Source organism: Agelaius phoeniceus, chromosome 9, assembly GCF_051311805.1.
Source record: "Agelaius phoeniceus isolate bAgePho1 chromosome 9, bAgePho1.hap1, whole genome shotgun sequence".
NCBI classification, from domain to species: domain Eukaryota; kingdom Metazoa; phylum Chordata; class Aves; order Passeriformes; family Icteridae; genus Agelaius; species Agelaius phoeniceus.
This window is the reverse complement of record NC_135273.1, coordinates 12,074,327-12,093,353: the sequence shown is the minus strand read 5'-3', so window position 1 is coordinate 12,093,353 and position 19,027 is coordinate 12,074,327. Positions and strand designations below refer to the sequence as shown.

Sequence of the window (19,027 nt, the reverse complement as noted above, 5' to 3'; positions counted from 1 at the left end):
AGCCTGTCAGAGCAGAAAGCCGGGAGGGGTGAGGTGACATGGAAAAGAGCCCTGACAGAGCCCTGCATAAACTTTCCATAATGGCTGGGCAGTTTTCTATTTGCACTTAAATGCAATAATGTAAATAAACTCCCCGTAACCCTTCCAGGGCTATTTAGGACGTTTGCGAAAACAACCAGCTCCTCTCATCGCGAGCCAAGGGATGCGAACACAACAGGCACTTCTCATCTTGGTCTCCCCACACTTAATGAAAGTGAAGGATTGTATTCCCTGCACAAAAGCAGAATTGTGTTTCAGGGCTGGGGGTGTGAACTCCATGCAATTTTCCGGCAGTATAAATAATTGAAAGCTGAGTACGATTAGGGGAGAGCGACAACATAGTGCAGGGGGTGGGATTGTCATGCCCGAGCTTTTGGGGCTTGGGTACTTCAGGGAAAAAAAGGCCATGGAAAAATTCTGCCAAGAAATTTAATTTTCACACAGATGTTCCAGGAAAAAAAAAAAAGGTTGATCTTGATCTCTGGTAAGAGGAAATATGCTAATAAAGTGGCACTTGGAGAATTTGCTGCCTGTGTGAGGCCAGCAGCCCCAGAGCTGTAGCTTTGTCTGGGGCTGGTCCCACAGCCAAACCACTCTCCTGTGTTTTATTGTTTCAGCAAACAAAACCTGGAACAAGGGTAACAAACAAGAGGGCTGCTCCCAAGGCTGAGCTTAAAGTCCTACTGTGGAGATCTTTGAGGAGAGCTTCCAACAGCAAAATAATGGAGATGGAGGAGGAATAACACAGGAGGTATACACTGAGCCTTTATGCACTCTGATGAAGAAAGGCTTTTAACCCAGTTTTTATCATGATTCTGCATAATGCCTTGTATGTGATACTGTCCAAGCACAAAACCAGCATGTCTGGGCCCCATATCAAAGCCTTCCACCACGACTCAGAATTTTTGGCAATTTCAGGCATGTTTTTAGTTTTCCATTAGCACCACAACCTTGCAGGGACTCGCGCTCCTGATACATTGGATTTTTAACATGTAAAGCAACCAACAGTTATGAAATAAGTCCAAGTCCTCCACAACTGATGTAAGTCAATTCAGTTCATTAGGAAGAACTTGTTGCTTTTACTCTCTGTGGATATATCCAGGAGAGCCCTTCCCACAGCACAGGTCTTCCAACATCCTCACTGTCTCCAAGCCAGCAATAAGTGGGGGATGGTAAGGAGCACCTTACACAAACCAAAACTAGAAAGCAAGGGAATAATTCCAGAAAATAATACTTTTGAACAATTTCATGCTTTCAGTACCTGCTAGAGGCAGACCAGATACAGTTAAAAGAATACAGCTAAGAAGTCAACAACTTCTTTGCGATGCTCCCAGTATTTCCTAAAAAAAACCAAACAGACAAAACTCATTTGCCTAGCTATATATAGAGCCCAGCCCACAGAGACAGTGGCATGGGTATCACCTCTGTTCTTGCCTTGCTGCTGTCACATCCTGAGGAGTTGGCTAAGCCACCATCTCACTTTCTAAGGTCACCCATGTCCTGGCCAGGGAGGTGGATTGGTGCTGAGCAGCAAATATTTCCCTGGAGCCACCCTGCAGGAGATTCCCACGCTGCAGATTAGGGGCAATATTCAAGTGTCAGCTTTATGCTCCAACAGAACCCAAGTGAAAAAGTACAAAAGGGAGGGTTCTCAGAGGCTGGGTCATCTTCTCAGCTGTGGGTTCTTTGCCATGGTCACTCAGTGCACCTCTGTTGTAGACTGGCAGACACTTTGCCATTACCTCATCATAGCCCTCATCTTCGTCTGACGTGTAAAGTTTCTTTAAAAACAAATACTGGAAGCTGAACAGATTGTTTTGCCAAGCAAACATTTAAATAATGATGGAAATTAGAATTATAAACAATTCTATTTATTCATTGAACACAAAGATATTTCCCCAAGCCAGTTGGTATCCCAAAGCACTGAGGGTTAGAAGGACAAATGGTATTTAGATAGCTTTTAAATCAGTGGAAACAACCATTCTTAGCTCAATAACTATGTCAGCTATTAATTTTTTCCCAGGAGCATCTCAGGTCCCCTGGGAAGGCCTGTTACAAGCTTGCTGCTGGGCTATTTTTCTGAGAGCAGGCATTGAGGGGTCTCTCCTACTGAAGCCAAGTCTTGCAAGCGTGGCTGCACCAGGAGCTCCAGCAGAGCTGCCAAAGCAAAGGAGGCACAGTCAGTCCTCAGAGATGGTGCAGGGCTCCTCCTGGAAATCTGGTTTTCTGCATCCCCTGAAAACCTTGCACTGCAAGTTCCTCCATGCACTGTCTGGGATAAGAGCAGCAAACAACTGGTCTGTGTTTACTCAGAAGAAAGGATGTGCCATTTCTCCCCAAGGAGCCAGCACTGACCTTTGGGAACAGACGTGTTGACAGACTCATGCTCAGATTTCCTCTGAATTTTCCCAGTCTTGTTTCAGTTTCAATAATGCTCTTAAGGAAGCTGTTTATAAATGAAACCCTACAGCTGTTGCAGTAAACTCCATCCCCACATTTCCAAGATTATCAGGCATGTCCCTGAAGCCAACCAATGGGTCTGAACTGGATGGGTCAGATATGGAGCCAGGCCCCTGGTGTGGAGAAGGATTTCATAGCAGGTCTCAGCATCTACAGCAGGGACAGGATGCTGAACACCAAGGGAATGGGAACAGGAGAAATGGGATCCTTGCAATCCAGACAATGCTGGCCAAGGCCAGCACAGCCCAGAGCAGAGGGAGGCACATGCAGAGCCCAGCAGGACAAACCCCAATTTCACTGTGTACTTGCACCACAGCCTGATGCAGCAGTGTCTGCCATGCTGTTCCACCCCTGTCCCATTCAACCCCACCTTCTCCCCCAGCTTTCCTGCCCGTTTCCTTGGGCACCCTCAGATGCACACACAGCCCAACAAACACTCCCTGAGCTCATCAGAGGCTGGGAATCCTTTCAGCACAAACCTCCCACGCTGCGAGAGGGGCAAGCTGCATCTCGCATGGAGCCACAGCAGCAGCCCTCCTTCCCTCCCTGCCCTTCCCACAGTGCCAGCAGGAGCTCTGCACAGGGTGGCACCTGCAGAAGAGAGCATCACCCACTGCAGAGTGACCCTGCTGCTCTGGATGGCTGGGAAGACCAGTGGGAGAGTGCTCACCCTGCTAGAGGCCTGGTGGGTTGGGGTTAGGAGTCAGCATTTGCAAACACAGGAGAACACTTGCCCCATTGCATTCTCACCTACACTCCTCACCACTGCTAAAATTAGTGCATGCTTGAACTTGTCCATTTACCACTCCTGCAGAGCTAAAAGCACGAACAACATGAAATATCAGAGGCCCTACAAAAACAATCATTACTGAGTTAGACTGTACTGGACCACCAAAATTAGGGCTGTAGGTCTCCACTTGAGCAATTAACCCAGACTAACTACTGGAGTGAATATACACAATTCCATCAGAATCACAGAATTCTCTCTTTGCTCTGCCCCAGAAAGCCTGCATGCCAAAACCACCAGGTCCTGTTTCAAATCATAGTGACCCAGTGAAATCCAGGCACATGGCACAGTTGCAACCAAACTGAAAATGGGAGTGTACATTACCCTATTTGATACAGCCTGGGGTAATGGAGAAAGGGATGTTGTTACAGAATAGTGTAACAGGAGAACGATCAATAGCAGCAGCGTTTACATGAACTCCAGTCTGCGTAAGAAAAGCAGAGGTACAAACTGCAATTACCAGTTTTTATATTACCATTGTTGTTTAATGTCATCTTCAGTGCTCTGTTATTCCATTATAGCACTATAAACAATCAGGATGACCCAAGAATTAACAAATGAAGCTCTTGATGCTTTATCATCTGGATGAAAACAACTTACAGGTCTTTCCTCTTCCTCATAAAATTCTTGATAGTCTTTACTTTTTTAATGTTCTAATTGGCTGCTAGTGAGTTCCTCTTTCTGTGCCACTTTGAAGAAAACCTGCTTAGATCAGCAAACCACGTTGGGCAGATAAAATTCTGCTGATACACAGAGCAAGTGCTTGAACACAGCCTTGTTTATTTGCCTTTTCAATATTGTGACATTTCAGACACCTCCTTGCAGTCAAACTGCCTGTGTGTGTCATTGTGTGGGGAGGCTGAGATCTGCCTGCCCAACATTCCTGCCGTGGCTCCGGCGATACTGCTCAGCTCCTGCACAGCCAAACGCACCACGTGGGATGGTGGCATGCTGCTAAATCCAGCTGCTGTGTTTCACCTTGGAGAAAGCTGCACTACCCCTGCTGTGAGCAAGGATCCTCCCCAGCTCTGCACACAGAGACCCAGCCATCCTCTGGTCCCTCTGCTGCGGTGCTGGTCCTGTTCACGCTCTGACTGCAGGCACTGAGCAGCACAGGCATGGAATAAGAGGAGAACACCTGGAGTCACGGGATAAAATGCAGCAGATGACCACTGGTGATTGAAGCTGAGAGACCAGGCACAGATCCTTGGTCCCATTTTCCCTGCTCACTTTGCTGGGGAGGGGGGTTCTCAGCAGTGGGGCCAGCACCCAGCTGGGATCATAATAGCCCAAGGTGGCACTGGGCAACTGCAAGGGTGATATGGAGAGAGGGGAAAGACATCCTTCATGCTTGCCAGCTGCAAATTTGGTCGTTGTTTTCCAGCCCAGCTTGGCCACTGGGAGGGTGAGAGGTGTCTGCATCTCTACACTTCTCCACCTGATGCTTTGGGCAATTATTTATGCATGCACTCAACTGCAAATCCCCATTCTGGTAACAGCCTCCAAAAGCACTTTCCAGCAAGAAAAACACAGGCCTTACATCTGCAGATATCTTTTACTGCACAGTGGAAATGCCAGGAGTTATCCCTGCTATCCCAGTAAAAGTGTGTCCTTTCTCAGCTCCTTTGGGGACAACAGCAGCATTACTGAACAATCCCCTCAGGACAGAATCCTGCAACCACCACCAGCAAATCCATCAATTATGATGGAAGACCTCAAACAGCATCCAGGGAACGTGTCCCAGTGAGACACCAGCCTGTCACAAGGGTCAGCACTACTGACAGGTGATGTTCACAGCACTTTCCTCTTGCTCCTCCATTCTGCACTACAGGCAAGGGCAAGAAAACTACATTCAAAATATTACATTAGGAGGTAGCTTTGACCCCACATGGTGCTCAGGTGCAAACATCTCCCCAGGGTAAAAGACAACAGATAATTGGATTTGACAAGCAATTTATAGTAGTGCTTTCATCTATGCAGAGTTAATTCAATCTTTTCAATCCTATTTACTGAAACATTGGCACTCACATGTATTCTACTGCCATCATTTGACCCATGCTCAGGAGCAGATGTGATTGGTTGCACAATTAAATGATGCAGCAGTACCCTAATTTAATTTAAAATCTGTGTTTACAGATATCCAGCCCTCACTGAAGCAGCACAGGGCTGACACTTGGTTTGCTGTTTTGGGTTCTGTTTGCTGTACTTCTTACACCTTTGTGGGGAAAACAAATCCTGTGGTATGACCATCCTTACTGCCCTATTACTAAACTGAAAAACAACCTGACTCCCAATTCAAGCATATGCACTGCTGAAATAGCACAGCCAAATTCTCCTTGGATTTGAATCCCTGGGACAGAGCAGCCTCTTGCTGCCTGCAGTGCCTAACAGAATTTGCAAAAAAGTCTTTTTAAAAATGCAGTTTCTACTAATGCTGCAGCTCTCAAAACCACCGAGCCACTTCCCAGAGACAGCTGTTTGGGGAAGAGTGGGCTCTTTTTTAAAGAAACATGAAAATGGAGTAGTGACATTAATTATCTGTATTCCTCCCTCCTTGCTCCTGGGCAGCCCCCCGGGTTTCCCCATGGGTCGGATCCAGTGTCACTGTCAATGGCAGCCACTGCAGCCATGATTAAGTCATTACAAGTCAGCCCTTGTTCCTCCACTTCCAGTCAAGAGCAAAGGAGACACGTGCAGCCTTCAGAAGCCCTGAAGTGCAGCTCTGTTGGTGACACAGCAGGGTGAGTGCACTTGGCAGAGACCTGTGGGCTCCAGCTGTTTTGGACATGAGTGGTGCCCATGAGTTGGCTGAGCATCACTCCCTGAGAATTTGCTTGGTTCTCTCCTAGAAGTGCCACATGGGGATAAGCAGGGATATTATCAAAGAAGATTGATTATGCTGAGACCACCTTACCATGCATGGTATCAGATTGCAAACCCCACGTTCAACCAGTGCTGGGTTAGAAGTTCAAGCTTCCAGCAAAAATCTGGAAAGCACAAGTCATCCCAAGATCTGCAGCTAATTTCTCTTTGAGCAAGAATCTCTGCACATCAAGCCATAGATTTCCCTATGCAAGGGTTACCCAAAGTCCCCCTTAGCGTTCATTTACTTTTCCAACTCTCTTGGCAGGTTTCTTTAGAGCTGGAAACACAAATTTCTATTCAAGATCCAAAGCAGTTTCCTTTACCTCACCTAAGAGATGCTCAGGCATAATCAAAAATCCAGAAAGAATACTAGGAGGGGATAAATAAAAAACCACCTATCACCTCTGGGAGTCTAAAAGAACATTATGGCAGCCTGAGCACCCAGGGCCTTGTCCCCATCTCACAGCTGGGAAACTGAGGCACAGCTGAACACAGTGACATAGTACAGAGACATGGCAGGACTCGAAATCTCAAGTAACCTCAATTTCTGTCACTCTGCACCTCACACTGCAAGAGTAAAGAGGCTGTTGTAGGGGCCTGACACTGCTCATGCAGTGTTGGCCCTGACAGAGATCCCTGGGAGGGAAAAGGGTTAAAGAAGGGAATTTTGTTACTTTCTTGTCGTATTTTCTCGTGGGGGGAGAAGCGTCATGCAAGCAGGAGTTTTCCACTGGCTAGGCCCCCTTGCACTTATCAATGGGACCTTTCAGGACTCACTCCCTGATTGAGACATCATTTCCTGTCCAACACACTAACCCCATTGATAACTCCACACTTGATGGGAACTTTTCAAACCTACCAGGAAAAGCTGGGAGACCCAGAACAACATATACATGAAAACAGAACTGGAGTGAAAAGAGAAAGAAGAGAGAAAAAGAAAGAAACAGTTTTGGCCACAATTCGCATGCTGACAAGAAATGTTTGTGACTATGGAGGTGAGCATCTTTAGCAGGTACAGCAGACACAGAAAAGATGCTGACATACAATTGCAGCACTGGGACTGGCAGGCCTGGCACTTCAGCCCAGCTAGAAATGGAGATGGGCACAAGAGGAAGCTTAAGAACATCCCTCTCTTGTCTTCCTGCCACACAGCAAAAAGAAACTAGGACTGGCTGTAGAAATGGTCACCATTTCACCCAAAAGGCCAGGAGGCCATAATTACTGATACAGCTTACAAAACAGACTAGAGACTTCAGGTTTCTAAGTACCAGAAATAAAACAAAGAGGAGCAAAGATTATACTAGAGCTCTTTAAGATACCCCAAACAAGAACCCTTCTTCCCCTAATTTATCATACAAAACAGGCTTAGCATTATTTTCAGGACACAGCAGTCAGCTACCTCCTCAATACTGACCATAAGGACTCACTTGGTATTGTAACCTCAGCCCAGCTCCAAACACAAGCTCCAGTCCAAAAATCAACCTTTTCCTCAAAGTTCAAGAGCATCTCAAACCACAGCTTTTATTTTTACCCCAGGCAATTAGTATTGCTGCCTACAAAGCTACAATGATACAAAAATATCAGCAGATCTGGATTATTCCCCAACAGAACACCAGCCCCAAAGCTCCCCCGACCCATGCAGGTGCCTGGGAGCACTACCAGAAATGAAGCAGCTGATTCCTGGTTTCAAACCCTGGTCAGCAGCTATCCAGCAAGAAAGCTTTTGATGAAATCTAAACATACAGGCACAGAATAGAGGAAAGGAGCTGCACAAAACAGCAGGAGCCAGGACACTGGCTGGCTGGGTAGATGGTTAGGAAAAGAGACTGGAAAGTTTCCATTGCAATCTCTGTTACTGAACTGCTGTGGGAGTGTGCAAAAGCTCTGTTGTTTTCAGTTACTTGGGTAAGTAGTTTCTGGGGGCCCAAAATGTAGTGCTCTCTCTGTTTTAAGTGCATCTGAAGTATTTAAAATTAGATCCCCTCTTTAATAGGAGCCATTCATGAAAATGTCAGCTTTAAATGTCTTTACACTGCAAGTTACTCACTGTGAGCATACCACCCACTTATCTTATACCCTACAAGGGCAGAGTCTGAAAAGTTTCAAGATCATGACATGTAACAGACCAAACAAGCACAAAGCCTTATTTAAAGGCACTATGAACCCAGCTGGAAACATGACTAGAAGCATGAGTAGAAATAATATTTTATGTTAGACAGGGCAAACTTACCTGCAGGTCAAAGAACTTGCTGTATCTCCGGTAGATGATCTGGGAAGTCAGGTCAGACCATGTTACATTGATGATATAGACCTGTTCAGGGAAAAGAAAACACAAATCAGCCTGGGCCAGGAAGCACAGGATACATGCAAAGGCAGAACAGCCAACAGTGGTTAATTTCAGATCTCACTGGCTGTTCCCACTCCCAGTGAGGAATATAGCCCTGGGAGCAGGACTAACCTAAATTAAAGCTTGTTGCAGCCTCCAACAGAAGTCTTGGGGGAGTACTCAGTGCTCTCCCACACATCCCCATCAGCAGCTCCCACTGACTTTGCTCTGCCTGGAATAAAAGCTCTAATTGACACAATAGCTCACATTTTCTGGTCTGTGGTAGCACACCCTGCCTTCTGTCCTTTTTGGAGGGTCCCAGGGCCAGCTACAGGCATGGCTGGGCGAGCTATTCCACCCCTGAAGCAACAGCTCCTCATGGGGTGCTGATCTCCAGCCCCACACTCCAGGTTGTCTTTGTGTATGGAGCTGTGGCTGCCACCCTTCCCAAGCAAGGAGTGGCTCTGGTTCCACAGGAAATCCAAAGGAAAGGCAGCTCCCCAGGTGCTGTGGAATTACAGCCCTGCAACATCATTGCTTCCACACACCCATAGGTGTGTGACACAAACCAAACCCTGTCACAGCACACAGCTCTTGCTGAGTCACATCAGGGGATGTAAAGCTGGACAGTGAGAGTGACACTGCTTCCTTGCATTGATGGAAACAGCAACAGAAACCTGGAATAAGCCCAGGATTTCCCTTGCCCAACCCTAGTCCATCCCCAAAACAATCCTCTTACAGAAACACCACTTTGCCAGAAGCTGTGATAAAAATGATTTGGATGCACACATACACACAAAAACTTGTACATACACATATAAATACACACACAAAACACAAAAACGTTGCCTTTTGACCCTAGTACCTCCAAGATATTTTTTTAAAAAGTTACAAATATGCCAGGTTCTGCTCCCTCATACAGTTGTCCTCAGGCCAATGCTGGTCCTGCTGCCTTGATGACAGATCCACAACAAGACGTCAACAAACACAGGATGGAGCTTTCAAGGGTGACCATGGACATCAATATAATGAAAATCACAGCTAGGAGAGCTCCTGGGCCTTTAAAGCAATTCCCAGGTTTCACATATGGACTGAGATAGCGATCTGGCAGAGGAAACAGGAAAGCATTCCTCCTCCCTCAGCCACAGCACTGCAGCAGGAGATGTCCCTTTGGCCATGGATGCAGAAGTGAAGCTCTCTGTCTCCAATGATGCTTATCCATCCAATGGGGGATGGATAAGCATCACCCTCTTCTCCATCTCCCCCAAGACACCAGACCATCTTCCAAGCTACTGATTCAATTGCTCCGGTACTTTTACCAATAAAAATTATTGCATAAAAATCCCTGCAGGGGTGTTGAATATTGGCCTTGACAACACTTTTCCAAGGACCACCAATGGATGGTTTTTTCTTCTTCTTTCCCAATAGGAGAGGTATCCTCCCAGAAACCACAGAGATCCTGCAGCCATACTTGCCTCTCTGCCTGTTACAACCACATTCAGCCCCCAAGGCATTCTGCCTCCCATCTCCTGCAGCCCAGTTTCATGGCATTCAACAACTGGAGATGCTGAGCACAGGCTGTTAAGGAGATCTGGGGCCTCTCTCATGATTGTATCAAACATATCAGCTCTTCCCACCGGGGCAGAGATCATCAAGGCTGACAAAGGGAAGATTGCCCAGGGGTAAGAGCCTGACTCTCAGCAAACCCAGGTTACTCTGCTGCATCTCATAATTCTCCTGGAAAACCAAACCACCCGACCTCCTTCCTGCAAGGTCCATATACACAAGGGTTACATCAGCCCTGCCCTGCTGCATGGAGAGGAGGCAAGTCTGTGTAAAATGAAGATTTCAGGTCCCCTTTAAAGATTTTACCCACGCAGTCAAGGCAGAGGAGTCAGAGCCTGGGAAGGAAGGCCTGCTGTTGCCAATTTTCAGGCCAGTCACACTACACTGAAGAATATTTTTCCATGTGTTTGTTGTGGGAAAAAAAAAAGTTTGTAGCTTCAGTCTGAGCTAATTCACACACAAATATTTCTACTCATCCTCTATCCAACAGCTACTTTCAGATGGAAAACCCATTGGATTAAAAACAGATCTTGACAGATGGGAGCTGAATAGGCTCCAAAAGCAACTTCAGATACTGTAATTCTGGCCCTGAGTTCTCACAAAGGGAATGAGACAGGAGGAGAAACATATTGCACATGTAAATAAAGATTATAATTTTTTGTTCATTATGCATGTTTTCTTCAGAAACTAGAAACAAAACACATATGCCACAGACATCCAGGCACTTTGAATTTCATGGCACTTCAGGCTTCTCTGTGCTGCTCTTCAGAACCCACAGAAACTGTGAGTTCCTGAAATTTTTAACAGCCTACAAGTCTGCTTGTTCAAAGCCTAATCCCAGCAGAAGTCAATCCTACTTTAAGATTCCAGTTTGGTGGTGCAGTAAGTGGCACAACGCCTCCATGACACAAGGAGGGGCAGAGTTGGGTGCACAGGGATATTCTGGGCAAGAGAGAGGTTGGATTTATTTGGTGCAGGAGCAGCAGCCCACTGCATGGTGCAGATACATTCCCAGATCTGAAATTCAGGCTCTGTGGGAACGAAGTCACCACTGACTTCAGTCAAGCCAGGATTTTGCTGCACATTTAGAACAGCAATTAAATCTTTTTGAGTCTAAAGTCTCCTCAAGCTCAGTAAGTGATGGATGGGGCAGCATGCAGATACACTGACTTCTATTTCAAGGAAAGATTACAGCAAAAGCAAGAAAAGCCTTTAATCATAACCTGATGTTATGTGAAGTGAAAAACCAGTGGGCTCAAAATCTGCTTGGTGGGAGACAGGTGCAAAACCTAAAACAGCTATTGATCTTTTTTGCTTGTTTGCCCAAATCAAATTGCTTCCCAAAAGCCACCATTTAAAATAATGGGGTTTGGTTGAAAAAGATTTGTAAAAGGCCAGATTATAAATACAAGGTCTAGAGGTTTCAGAAGCCTTAGATATCATATTTCTCTTCCTTAGAGATCTGAGTTTGGAAGTTATTTGCTTCTGCTGCCTTAGTCAGATGCATAACCTTTTCATGAGCAGCAAACATTAAATCAGCTTACCTCACCACATTTTTTTTCCTCAGCTCTTAAAATGGGTTGCTGTGAAAGTGATCAACAATGTCCCAAGAGAGAGGGAGAAAAGCAGTCCTGGGGGAGCCCAGGGTCATGCAAATGCAAGGGGACAAGGAGGCCGCAGGAAATATCAGATAAATAGGGAGAGTCATCCGAGGCTTGAACACCCAGCAGAGCCAGCATTGCTCTCACAGCTGGCTCCTGCAGAGCCAAGGGAAGGCTTTCTGTGGCACCCAGCAACTCCCCAAAACTGAGCCACACAAGCCACAACTCCATCATGCAGCTGGTCCTGCCCACGAGAGAGTCCCAGCTCCTTGGCACATTCTGTCTTGATAAAAAGATAAAATCAAAGTACCTCACATACCTGGGAGCAAGCTCTTTCATGTAAGTACAGTGTTTTCCTACACACAACTGAACTGTAATTGAGATTCCAAATTACTACAGTAATTAATTACTAAAGGCAAAGAGACCTGCTTTATGTATCTGCCATGTTTATAACCATAAAGGAGTAAAAATGCAAATGCTATTCAAATGCTTCACCTTAAAAATCTTTAACAAAAAGTCCTTAACAATGAATGAAAATTGACGTAGAAATTACAAACAACTCACTGCACAATCATTGGGTGCTCCAGCCACTAAGAATGTTCACATTTTAATTTCCCAAGTCCAGTCTTTTTTTGATGTACTATTATATTTTTAAATAAATCCTTCTTCAGAGAAACAAGAAGCTGACTTGAAAGACTGTAGAATATTAATCAGGAACTGAGCTTGATAAGTAGCTCTTAATATTCATGGCTTATGAAAGAAGGTGCAGGGTGCTGTTCCAGCATATGTCACAGTTGAGACAGCCACGATACACAGAGCATCACCAGACAATTTCAGAAAGCTTCAACCCACACAGAGCAACATCCTACCATTTCAGAAGGCTGTAAGTGTCTGCCCTTCCTGCTCTTTAGCCCAACTTTTATACCCTCGTGTTCATGCATTGCACCTGTGTGCCCTCTGCTCCCTTTGGTGGTTGGTCAGTGCCCCTGGGCACTCTGTGGCTCGTTGCTGTCAGTGCTGCTCACCTGCTGCTCACAGCTGTGCCCATTGGGGATGGGGCTCTGCCACAGCCCCACTCCCCATCATCACACACTGTGTGCCTACAGGGTGCCAGGGGGATTTTATCAGCTGCTAATTATTGCTGCTAAATTCTAGCTCTGGGAAACTTCTTTACCCGCCAGAGAGCAGAAAATTTATTGTAAACTGAAGTCATTGCTCTCCCTTTACTGTCTACACAAGCAATGAGGAGAGATGACTTCCTACTACAAAACACATCCACTCTAACGTCACTGGGCATGACCTTATCATTGACTGTCTTGTTTTCACTGGAAAATATCCAGCTCCAGCCAGCACAAACCCCAGAGGTACCAAATTCAGGTTATTCTCATGTGACCTATTTTTCAATTGTTTTTTCAGAGGTTAACATCTTGTTGTCTACAGCCAGATGAGCTGAGGAGGAAGACAAATGTCTGAAACTGGTCGTGAGACGAGACCAAGATTAGAACATAGACAAATACAAGAGCTATTGGCAAATGGAAGATTGAAAAGCAGAAACCAGAAATAACCCTGCACACATTAGAGAGGGTGATGTTAACCCCTAATAAGTCATTACAGTAAACACCAGCTATTAAGAGAGTTCTGTGAATGCAAAAGACAACACTATGGTGCAGTTTGTGCGCAAATACCATCACGATATCCCCTTTTATCCTGGAAAATGTCAGCTTTTTCAAAGAATCCTGTTTAAGTGTTGGATGTTCATCCTCCTATGAATCAGGTCTGAGTTGGAAAAGATGCACCTTCTCCCTGTATTCAGATGCTATCACCACCTGTGAGCTGGAAGCTTTCCACACATGTGAATGCTCCCTGCTCCACTTCCATGCAAAGTCAATTCAGCTCCTGCAAGGCTTGCAGCAATTTCAGCTGCTTCATTTACCTGGCAGAGTTTGCATTAAAACAACTTAAACTGTAGCAAAGTCAACATTCATCTGTGCCCTAAATTACCAGAGTACAGCCACTGCACCAACTCACTGTTTGCATAACCTTTTAACGTCAAATGTGTGCTGATGAGCACAAATTGGTGCTGGCCCAGATCCAGATTTGAAGTGATATCAGCCTAGGGATAGCAATTTTGGTAGCCACAAGACCAAAGCAGCAAAGCTGTTCAGCTTCCTGATGCGGTTTGGTGGATTTTATGTATCTTCCTCTATCCTGTAAGACACTGGCAGCTGGGGTTTCCCTGGGATAAGGGGCCCTAGTGTCCCCAATTTCTGCCCTATACAAGGGCCAGTGTGGCAACAGAAAGAGTGGAATGCTCCAGGAATAAACACAGAGAGTGTAAGCCCATGCACACATCACCTGTGCCTTCACTTGGCTTGGATCACATCTGACTCTGGATTCAGTGAGCACAGCACGGGCTTCTTGCCCAGCTCACTAACATCCAAAAGGCCCTAAAAAGCACTGTGAGACCTGGGAAATTCCCACAGAGGTGAAGTCAGACCCTCAGCCCCAAGCCAGTGGTAAGTCCATCACTGGTGCCATGCAATGAGGTCACCTTTCAGCACGACGGTCTCCGAGGTACCTCAGCTCAGCTGGGGCAGGGCCAAGGAAGAGCTATTTTCAAACCCACTCCAGAGCTGTTCTCACTCCAGGATTTTGAAGACTGAGCTGAGAAACAGAGATGAGACTTGGAAGAAATATGAGACCCAGGGAGCCCCAGACAGGAAAGGTCCTTGCAGGGTGGCTGCTGCCAGGGCAGGATGCCTCAGAGCAGTCCCAAGGAGGGGGTGATGTGGGCTGCACACAGGTGTGGGGCATCTGGCTTTCTCATGCACCAGATGTGCTCCCACAGACACCCCTCTACCCAGCTCGTGTTTCCATTACCAATGGGGAAAATGTAACTGAGAAAAGACAAAATGACCCAGGGGTCTCATGGACAAATGTTGCACGTACCTAAGTCTTGGAAGCAAAGCAGAGTTACAGTATGCTGGGAGGGAGTAAACTGAACAGCTCTGGCATTTGCCAGGTCTCATCTGTGAGCAGCCACCACACAGGCAGCTAAAGCAGGACATAGCAATTCCAGTCTCCATCATAATTTGCAAGCTAATTTACAGTCAAAATAAACATACAAGTGAGGTGGAAGAAAAAAAAAACAGGGAGGGGGAGATATCAGAGTTTTCCTTTCTCCACATTTCTTTTGTGGATCTTGTTTCACCTCTAAGCTACAGTGTAAAAGGATTAATGCTGCCTCTCTTTTCAGCCATATCACACCAAATCTGTTGTGAGTACACAAAAAACAAACTCCTTTCCAGTTCCTAATCTAGTCATATTCTCAAGACTCAAACTGGGTCCATTCTAGTTTAGAAAACCACACCACTACTGCAACCTATATGAGCACAGATCTTCCTCTTGGTGGAGCAGTAACCAGGGTAAAATCTGTTTCTCTTTGCCAAATCCCAGTACTTAAAAACAAATGAGAATAGCAAACAACTGCCTCAAGCCAGCCAGCAGACATCCCTGGAACACAGGAAGAGGAACTCACTGGAGTATGGAGGCACCTGGCTGGATGACTTTGCTGGTTTCCTAGCTCCAGGGGGACAGACCAGACACAGAACAGAGCTGTGTCTGGATGATGAATCCAGCTTGTCGTGTCACACAGGCAGAATAAGACAGTACTTACCCTCCCATATTTTTCTCATGCACTGATGAGGTTTTAAAGCCCACAGTTCAAATTCTGATTTAGTCTCCAAATTCACCCCTCAGGTTTTTGGCATTTGCCAACTTAAGTTTCTAAACACTTCTTCAGGCCTTTCCAGCATCTTCCTGCTAAGAAGATTCTGAGTTGTCCCACACAATCAGAGCAATAAGCCGAAAGCAGAAAACCTCCCTGCTGTATTTCCCTGCACGACCATGCAAATGACCATGAGAGGCATAAAAAGGTAAAAAGTGGAATCTGCACCCATGATTTGTGGCAGTGACTTGACCAGAGAGCTGCAGAACTGGAACAGCTGGGAGCCCTGCAGCTTGGTTACAAACCACCTCCGAGCCTCTAGCCAGGCTTGTTTGATTACTTCATTTAAGTTCATCTTGGGGGTGTGTGAGCAGAATATGATGTGTCTGATTCTTGCAGACATGCAGTATCTGTGCTGCATTAGCAGGGTTTTGTTTGTTCTTAACTGATATCCTGGGTCATGTCAAAGACCTGTCAAGGCTATCTGAACTCCAGCATATCCAACAACTACAGCTTACAGAAAGAGAAAAAGAGCTAGTAATGACTGGTCACTTCTCCACTACCACTTCCCAGCTTCTGGAAGCAGATGAGCAGCTTCCCTGCAAGGGGAGGAAACAAAGGAAGGGGACAGCATCCACCCATTACATTTACATGTGTACATGAGGGAGAGGGAGCATCTGTGAGGAGCACAATGTGGACCCATATTTCTGTTTCCAGTCTGTCTCAATCCACCTACATTTACTTTCCACGTGTGATGGAAATATTTGTGAAGCAGAATAACCACAAGACTCAGTTTCTGCCATTTAAGAGTTGTCAGGTTATTAGAAAACAGAACATCTGAGCCTACAGAGCATTAGAACCTCAGAGTGACAAATGTAAAATGGAAACAAGAACATACAGGCTCTCTGTGAAACCTGCCTCCCTCATGGCCTTCTCAAATACCCTACCCAGGTCTGAAAGAGGTTGTGCAAGGCAAGCAAACAAAAATAATACAGCTGCACTTGGAGGTCAAGATTTTTCAGCTTACTGCCTCTTAAATCTGAATGCCTTCTGCCTTTTAAACTATTTTAACTCAATGCTTGTGTCCTTCTCCTCAGCAGATGGTTGGTGTTTCACGACAACCCTAAAATATGAGCATTTCCTGGTGGAAGAAGAAAATCTCCATTCAAGAAAAGAGAACTAGAAAAAGAAACAATCAACAGACAAAATAGACTCTTGAGTTTTAAATACTCCAAGTTTCACTGACCAATTTTGAATACAGGAATTACATCAATTTCACTAAACTGGTTTTAGAGAATGATTTGCATCTGAAGTTGTTCTGAAATAAAACCTATCACTCCCAAAGAGTACAGCTTAATGTGGAAGTCCTCGGGGCCAGTCCTGGATGGGGAAGTGAGGTGGAGGTTTTTCTAAGCCAATCACTTATCAGGTCCTACATCATCATGTCAGTTGCAAGGAAAACAGCAGACACCAAGGGGAAACAGCACTTAAAAAAAAAAAAAAAACTACTTTCCAATATGAAATTACTTAATTCCCCTGTCCTTCTTCTCTACAAAGGAACAAATGTTAAAAACCGACTCAAAACTGGCTTCATCCTCCATCAACTGAAATGAGTTTTAACAGAAAAGCATTGAGGGAGACATGAGCATTTTTAAAATGACTCCTCAGTTTACAGCACATCTTGCAATGTTCAGCTGTAAGAGATCACTCTGCTGTCATCAGCAATGATGATCATTCAGATGAGGGCAATGTTTGTACATTAAATCCAATCCTGGTCCAAATGGGTACAACCTGCATCTGATTTTGACTGCCATTACAGCATCATTAGACTCACAGAAGCCAACAGGAAGAGTTTAATTCCCCTCATGGTGCTGGATCAAACCTCACATGAAAGCAAGATTGGTAAAGTATCAGAAGGATGCTGCCAAATTGAAGGGGCTTATAAGAGAAGCAGCTGAATTAATTTTGGCACAAGAGGAATTGACTTGAGGGATGTTCAAAATAGGACAAGCAGAGCTCTACTCATATTTCAGGCAAAGGGATCTTTGTCATGGAGTGCCCTGGGGCCAGGGATACAGGAATAGCTTGGTCAAATAAGAACTAACAAAAAACTGCTTGCTACTGTTAAGTGCATCAAGATTGACAAGATACAAGATAGAGAGACAAAATGCAGCCTGGAAATTGCTGTTTTCTACATGTCTCAACCACCCCTGCACGGAGTTATTTGTTCCTGTGGGAGTTCTCTTGAAGCACCTTTCTGCTCTGAGAACAAGGGCCCTTCTACATTGTACCAGCAGGCCTGGGCTGATGCATTTCCCCAGCTGTGGAGCTCATGCTCAGTGCTGGAGCAGGCACAGCTTGTGGCCACATGCAGACACAGCGCACCACGGTGCTGCCCAGCCCATTTCACACAGCCCCAGAGCAGCTCTGCTGCAGCTACAGACCCTCACTTGCTCCCTGCCCAGGCTGCCTTGAGGCTGCAAAGAGGCGTTGTTGCTACAGCCCAGCCTCCCTTCTGGCTCCCGGCATCCAGGATTCCTGCTCTGCAGCAACACTTGCATGTAGTTTATATTAGCATGCAAATCTTCCGGCTTTGATTTGTAACCTTACGTATGACCCCCAGATGCAGCGGTTGGTTGGAAAAGCAAAGCAAGGGCCTGGGAAAACGAGCAAAACTCCTCCAGGCCCTTCCAGAACAATGACAAAGCTCTGGGACATTCTTAGTCCAAATAATGGAAATCTCCTGGGATTTTGCCATAGAATAGTGGGATTTTTTTTCTTCTCATTTTGAGTAGAGGGAAATAAAAAGTTCATGTAAACCAAGAGACCCTCAGATTCACAAAGCCAGACCTGAGGGGCACAGTACTCTAAGTGTGAAAAACAAAAACCAACTCTGAAACAAACTCTTCTAGTTTCTATCCTGTTTTGCAGCTATGTTTTTCACGCATGACTAAAGGATAAAACTTGAGGTGAAATCAACATCAACCAGCAAAGCATTCCAGAACTGCCAGCATAACATGCTGACACATCATAGAACGGTGTGGATTGGAAAGGACCTTGAAGATGATATAGCTGCAACCCCTCTGCCATGGGCAGGGAAACTGTATTTGCATTTTAAATGCAAAATGATAGAAGAGCAACTGAAGAAAGGAGCTATCCTCAAAACATAAACACCATTCTGCAAATGTTCAATGCACATAGATCTTTAATTATACTGCATGACTACATCTATATATATCTATAAAAATATAAAAGAATGAATGTACTTGTTCTTTACAGAACAATTCTGACAATGTAAAACCAATTCCTGGAAAAAGGGAACAAATTTCCACAGCCCCTGAAAGACGCAATGCTGAAGTCACTGGAAAAATGTCTTTCACTGTAGTGACCTTTGACTTCAGGCTTTAGAGAAATCTATGTTTCTTGTGGGGAGAAGAATGAAATAAGAAAATGATTTTGTGTCCTAGTCTTGCAAACAATGTCTGAATTGCACTGCAAAATGCCTAAGAGGCAAACATGGAGCACCCTCCTTATTCCAGCCTTCAGCCCCTGGCCTTCTGGCCAAACCAGGAAAACTGATGCAAGAGTCCTGTGCAGAATGGATTCCCTCCCGGCAGGGCACAGCACTCAATTAGACACAAAATTACCTTCTTCCT

At 45.4% G+C, this 19,027-nt stretch overlaps 1 protein-coding gene across 4 annotated transcripts in view; it reads right to left on the bottom strand.

The window, feature by feature from the left end:
- The window catches only part of SH3PXD2A (SH3 and PX domains 2A), a 245,734-nt gene that overhangs the window by 194,894 nt on the left and 31,813 nt on the right, over positions 1–19,027 (bottom strand). For all 4 annotated transcript variants that reach the window (XM_077182919.1, XM_054637312.2, XM_054637313.2 and 1 more), the window contains exon 2: positions 8,382–8,462. In XM_077182919.1, the coding sequence (XP_077039034.1) occupies positions 8,382–8,462 (81 nt within the window). The remainder of the gene's footprint in view (positions 1–8,381; positions 8,463–19,027) is intronic.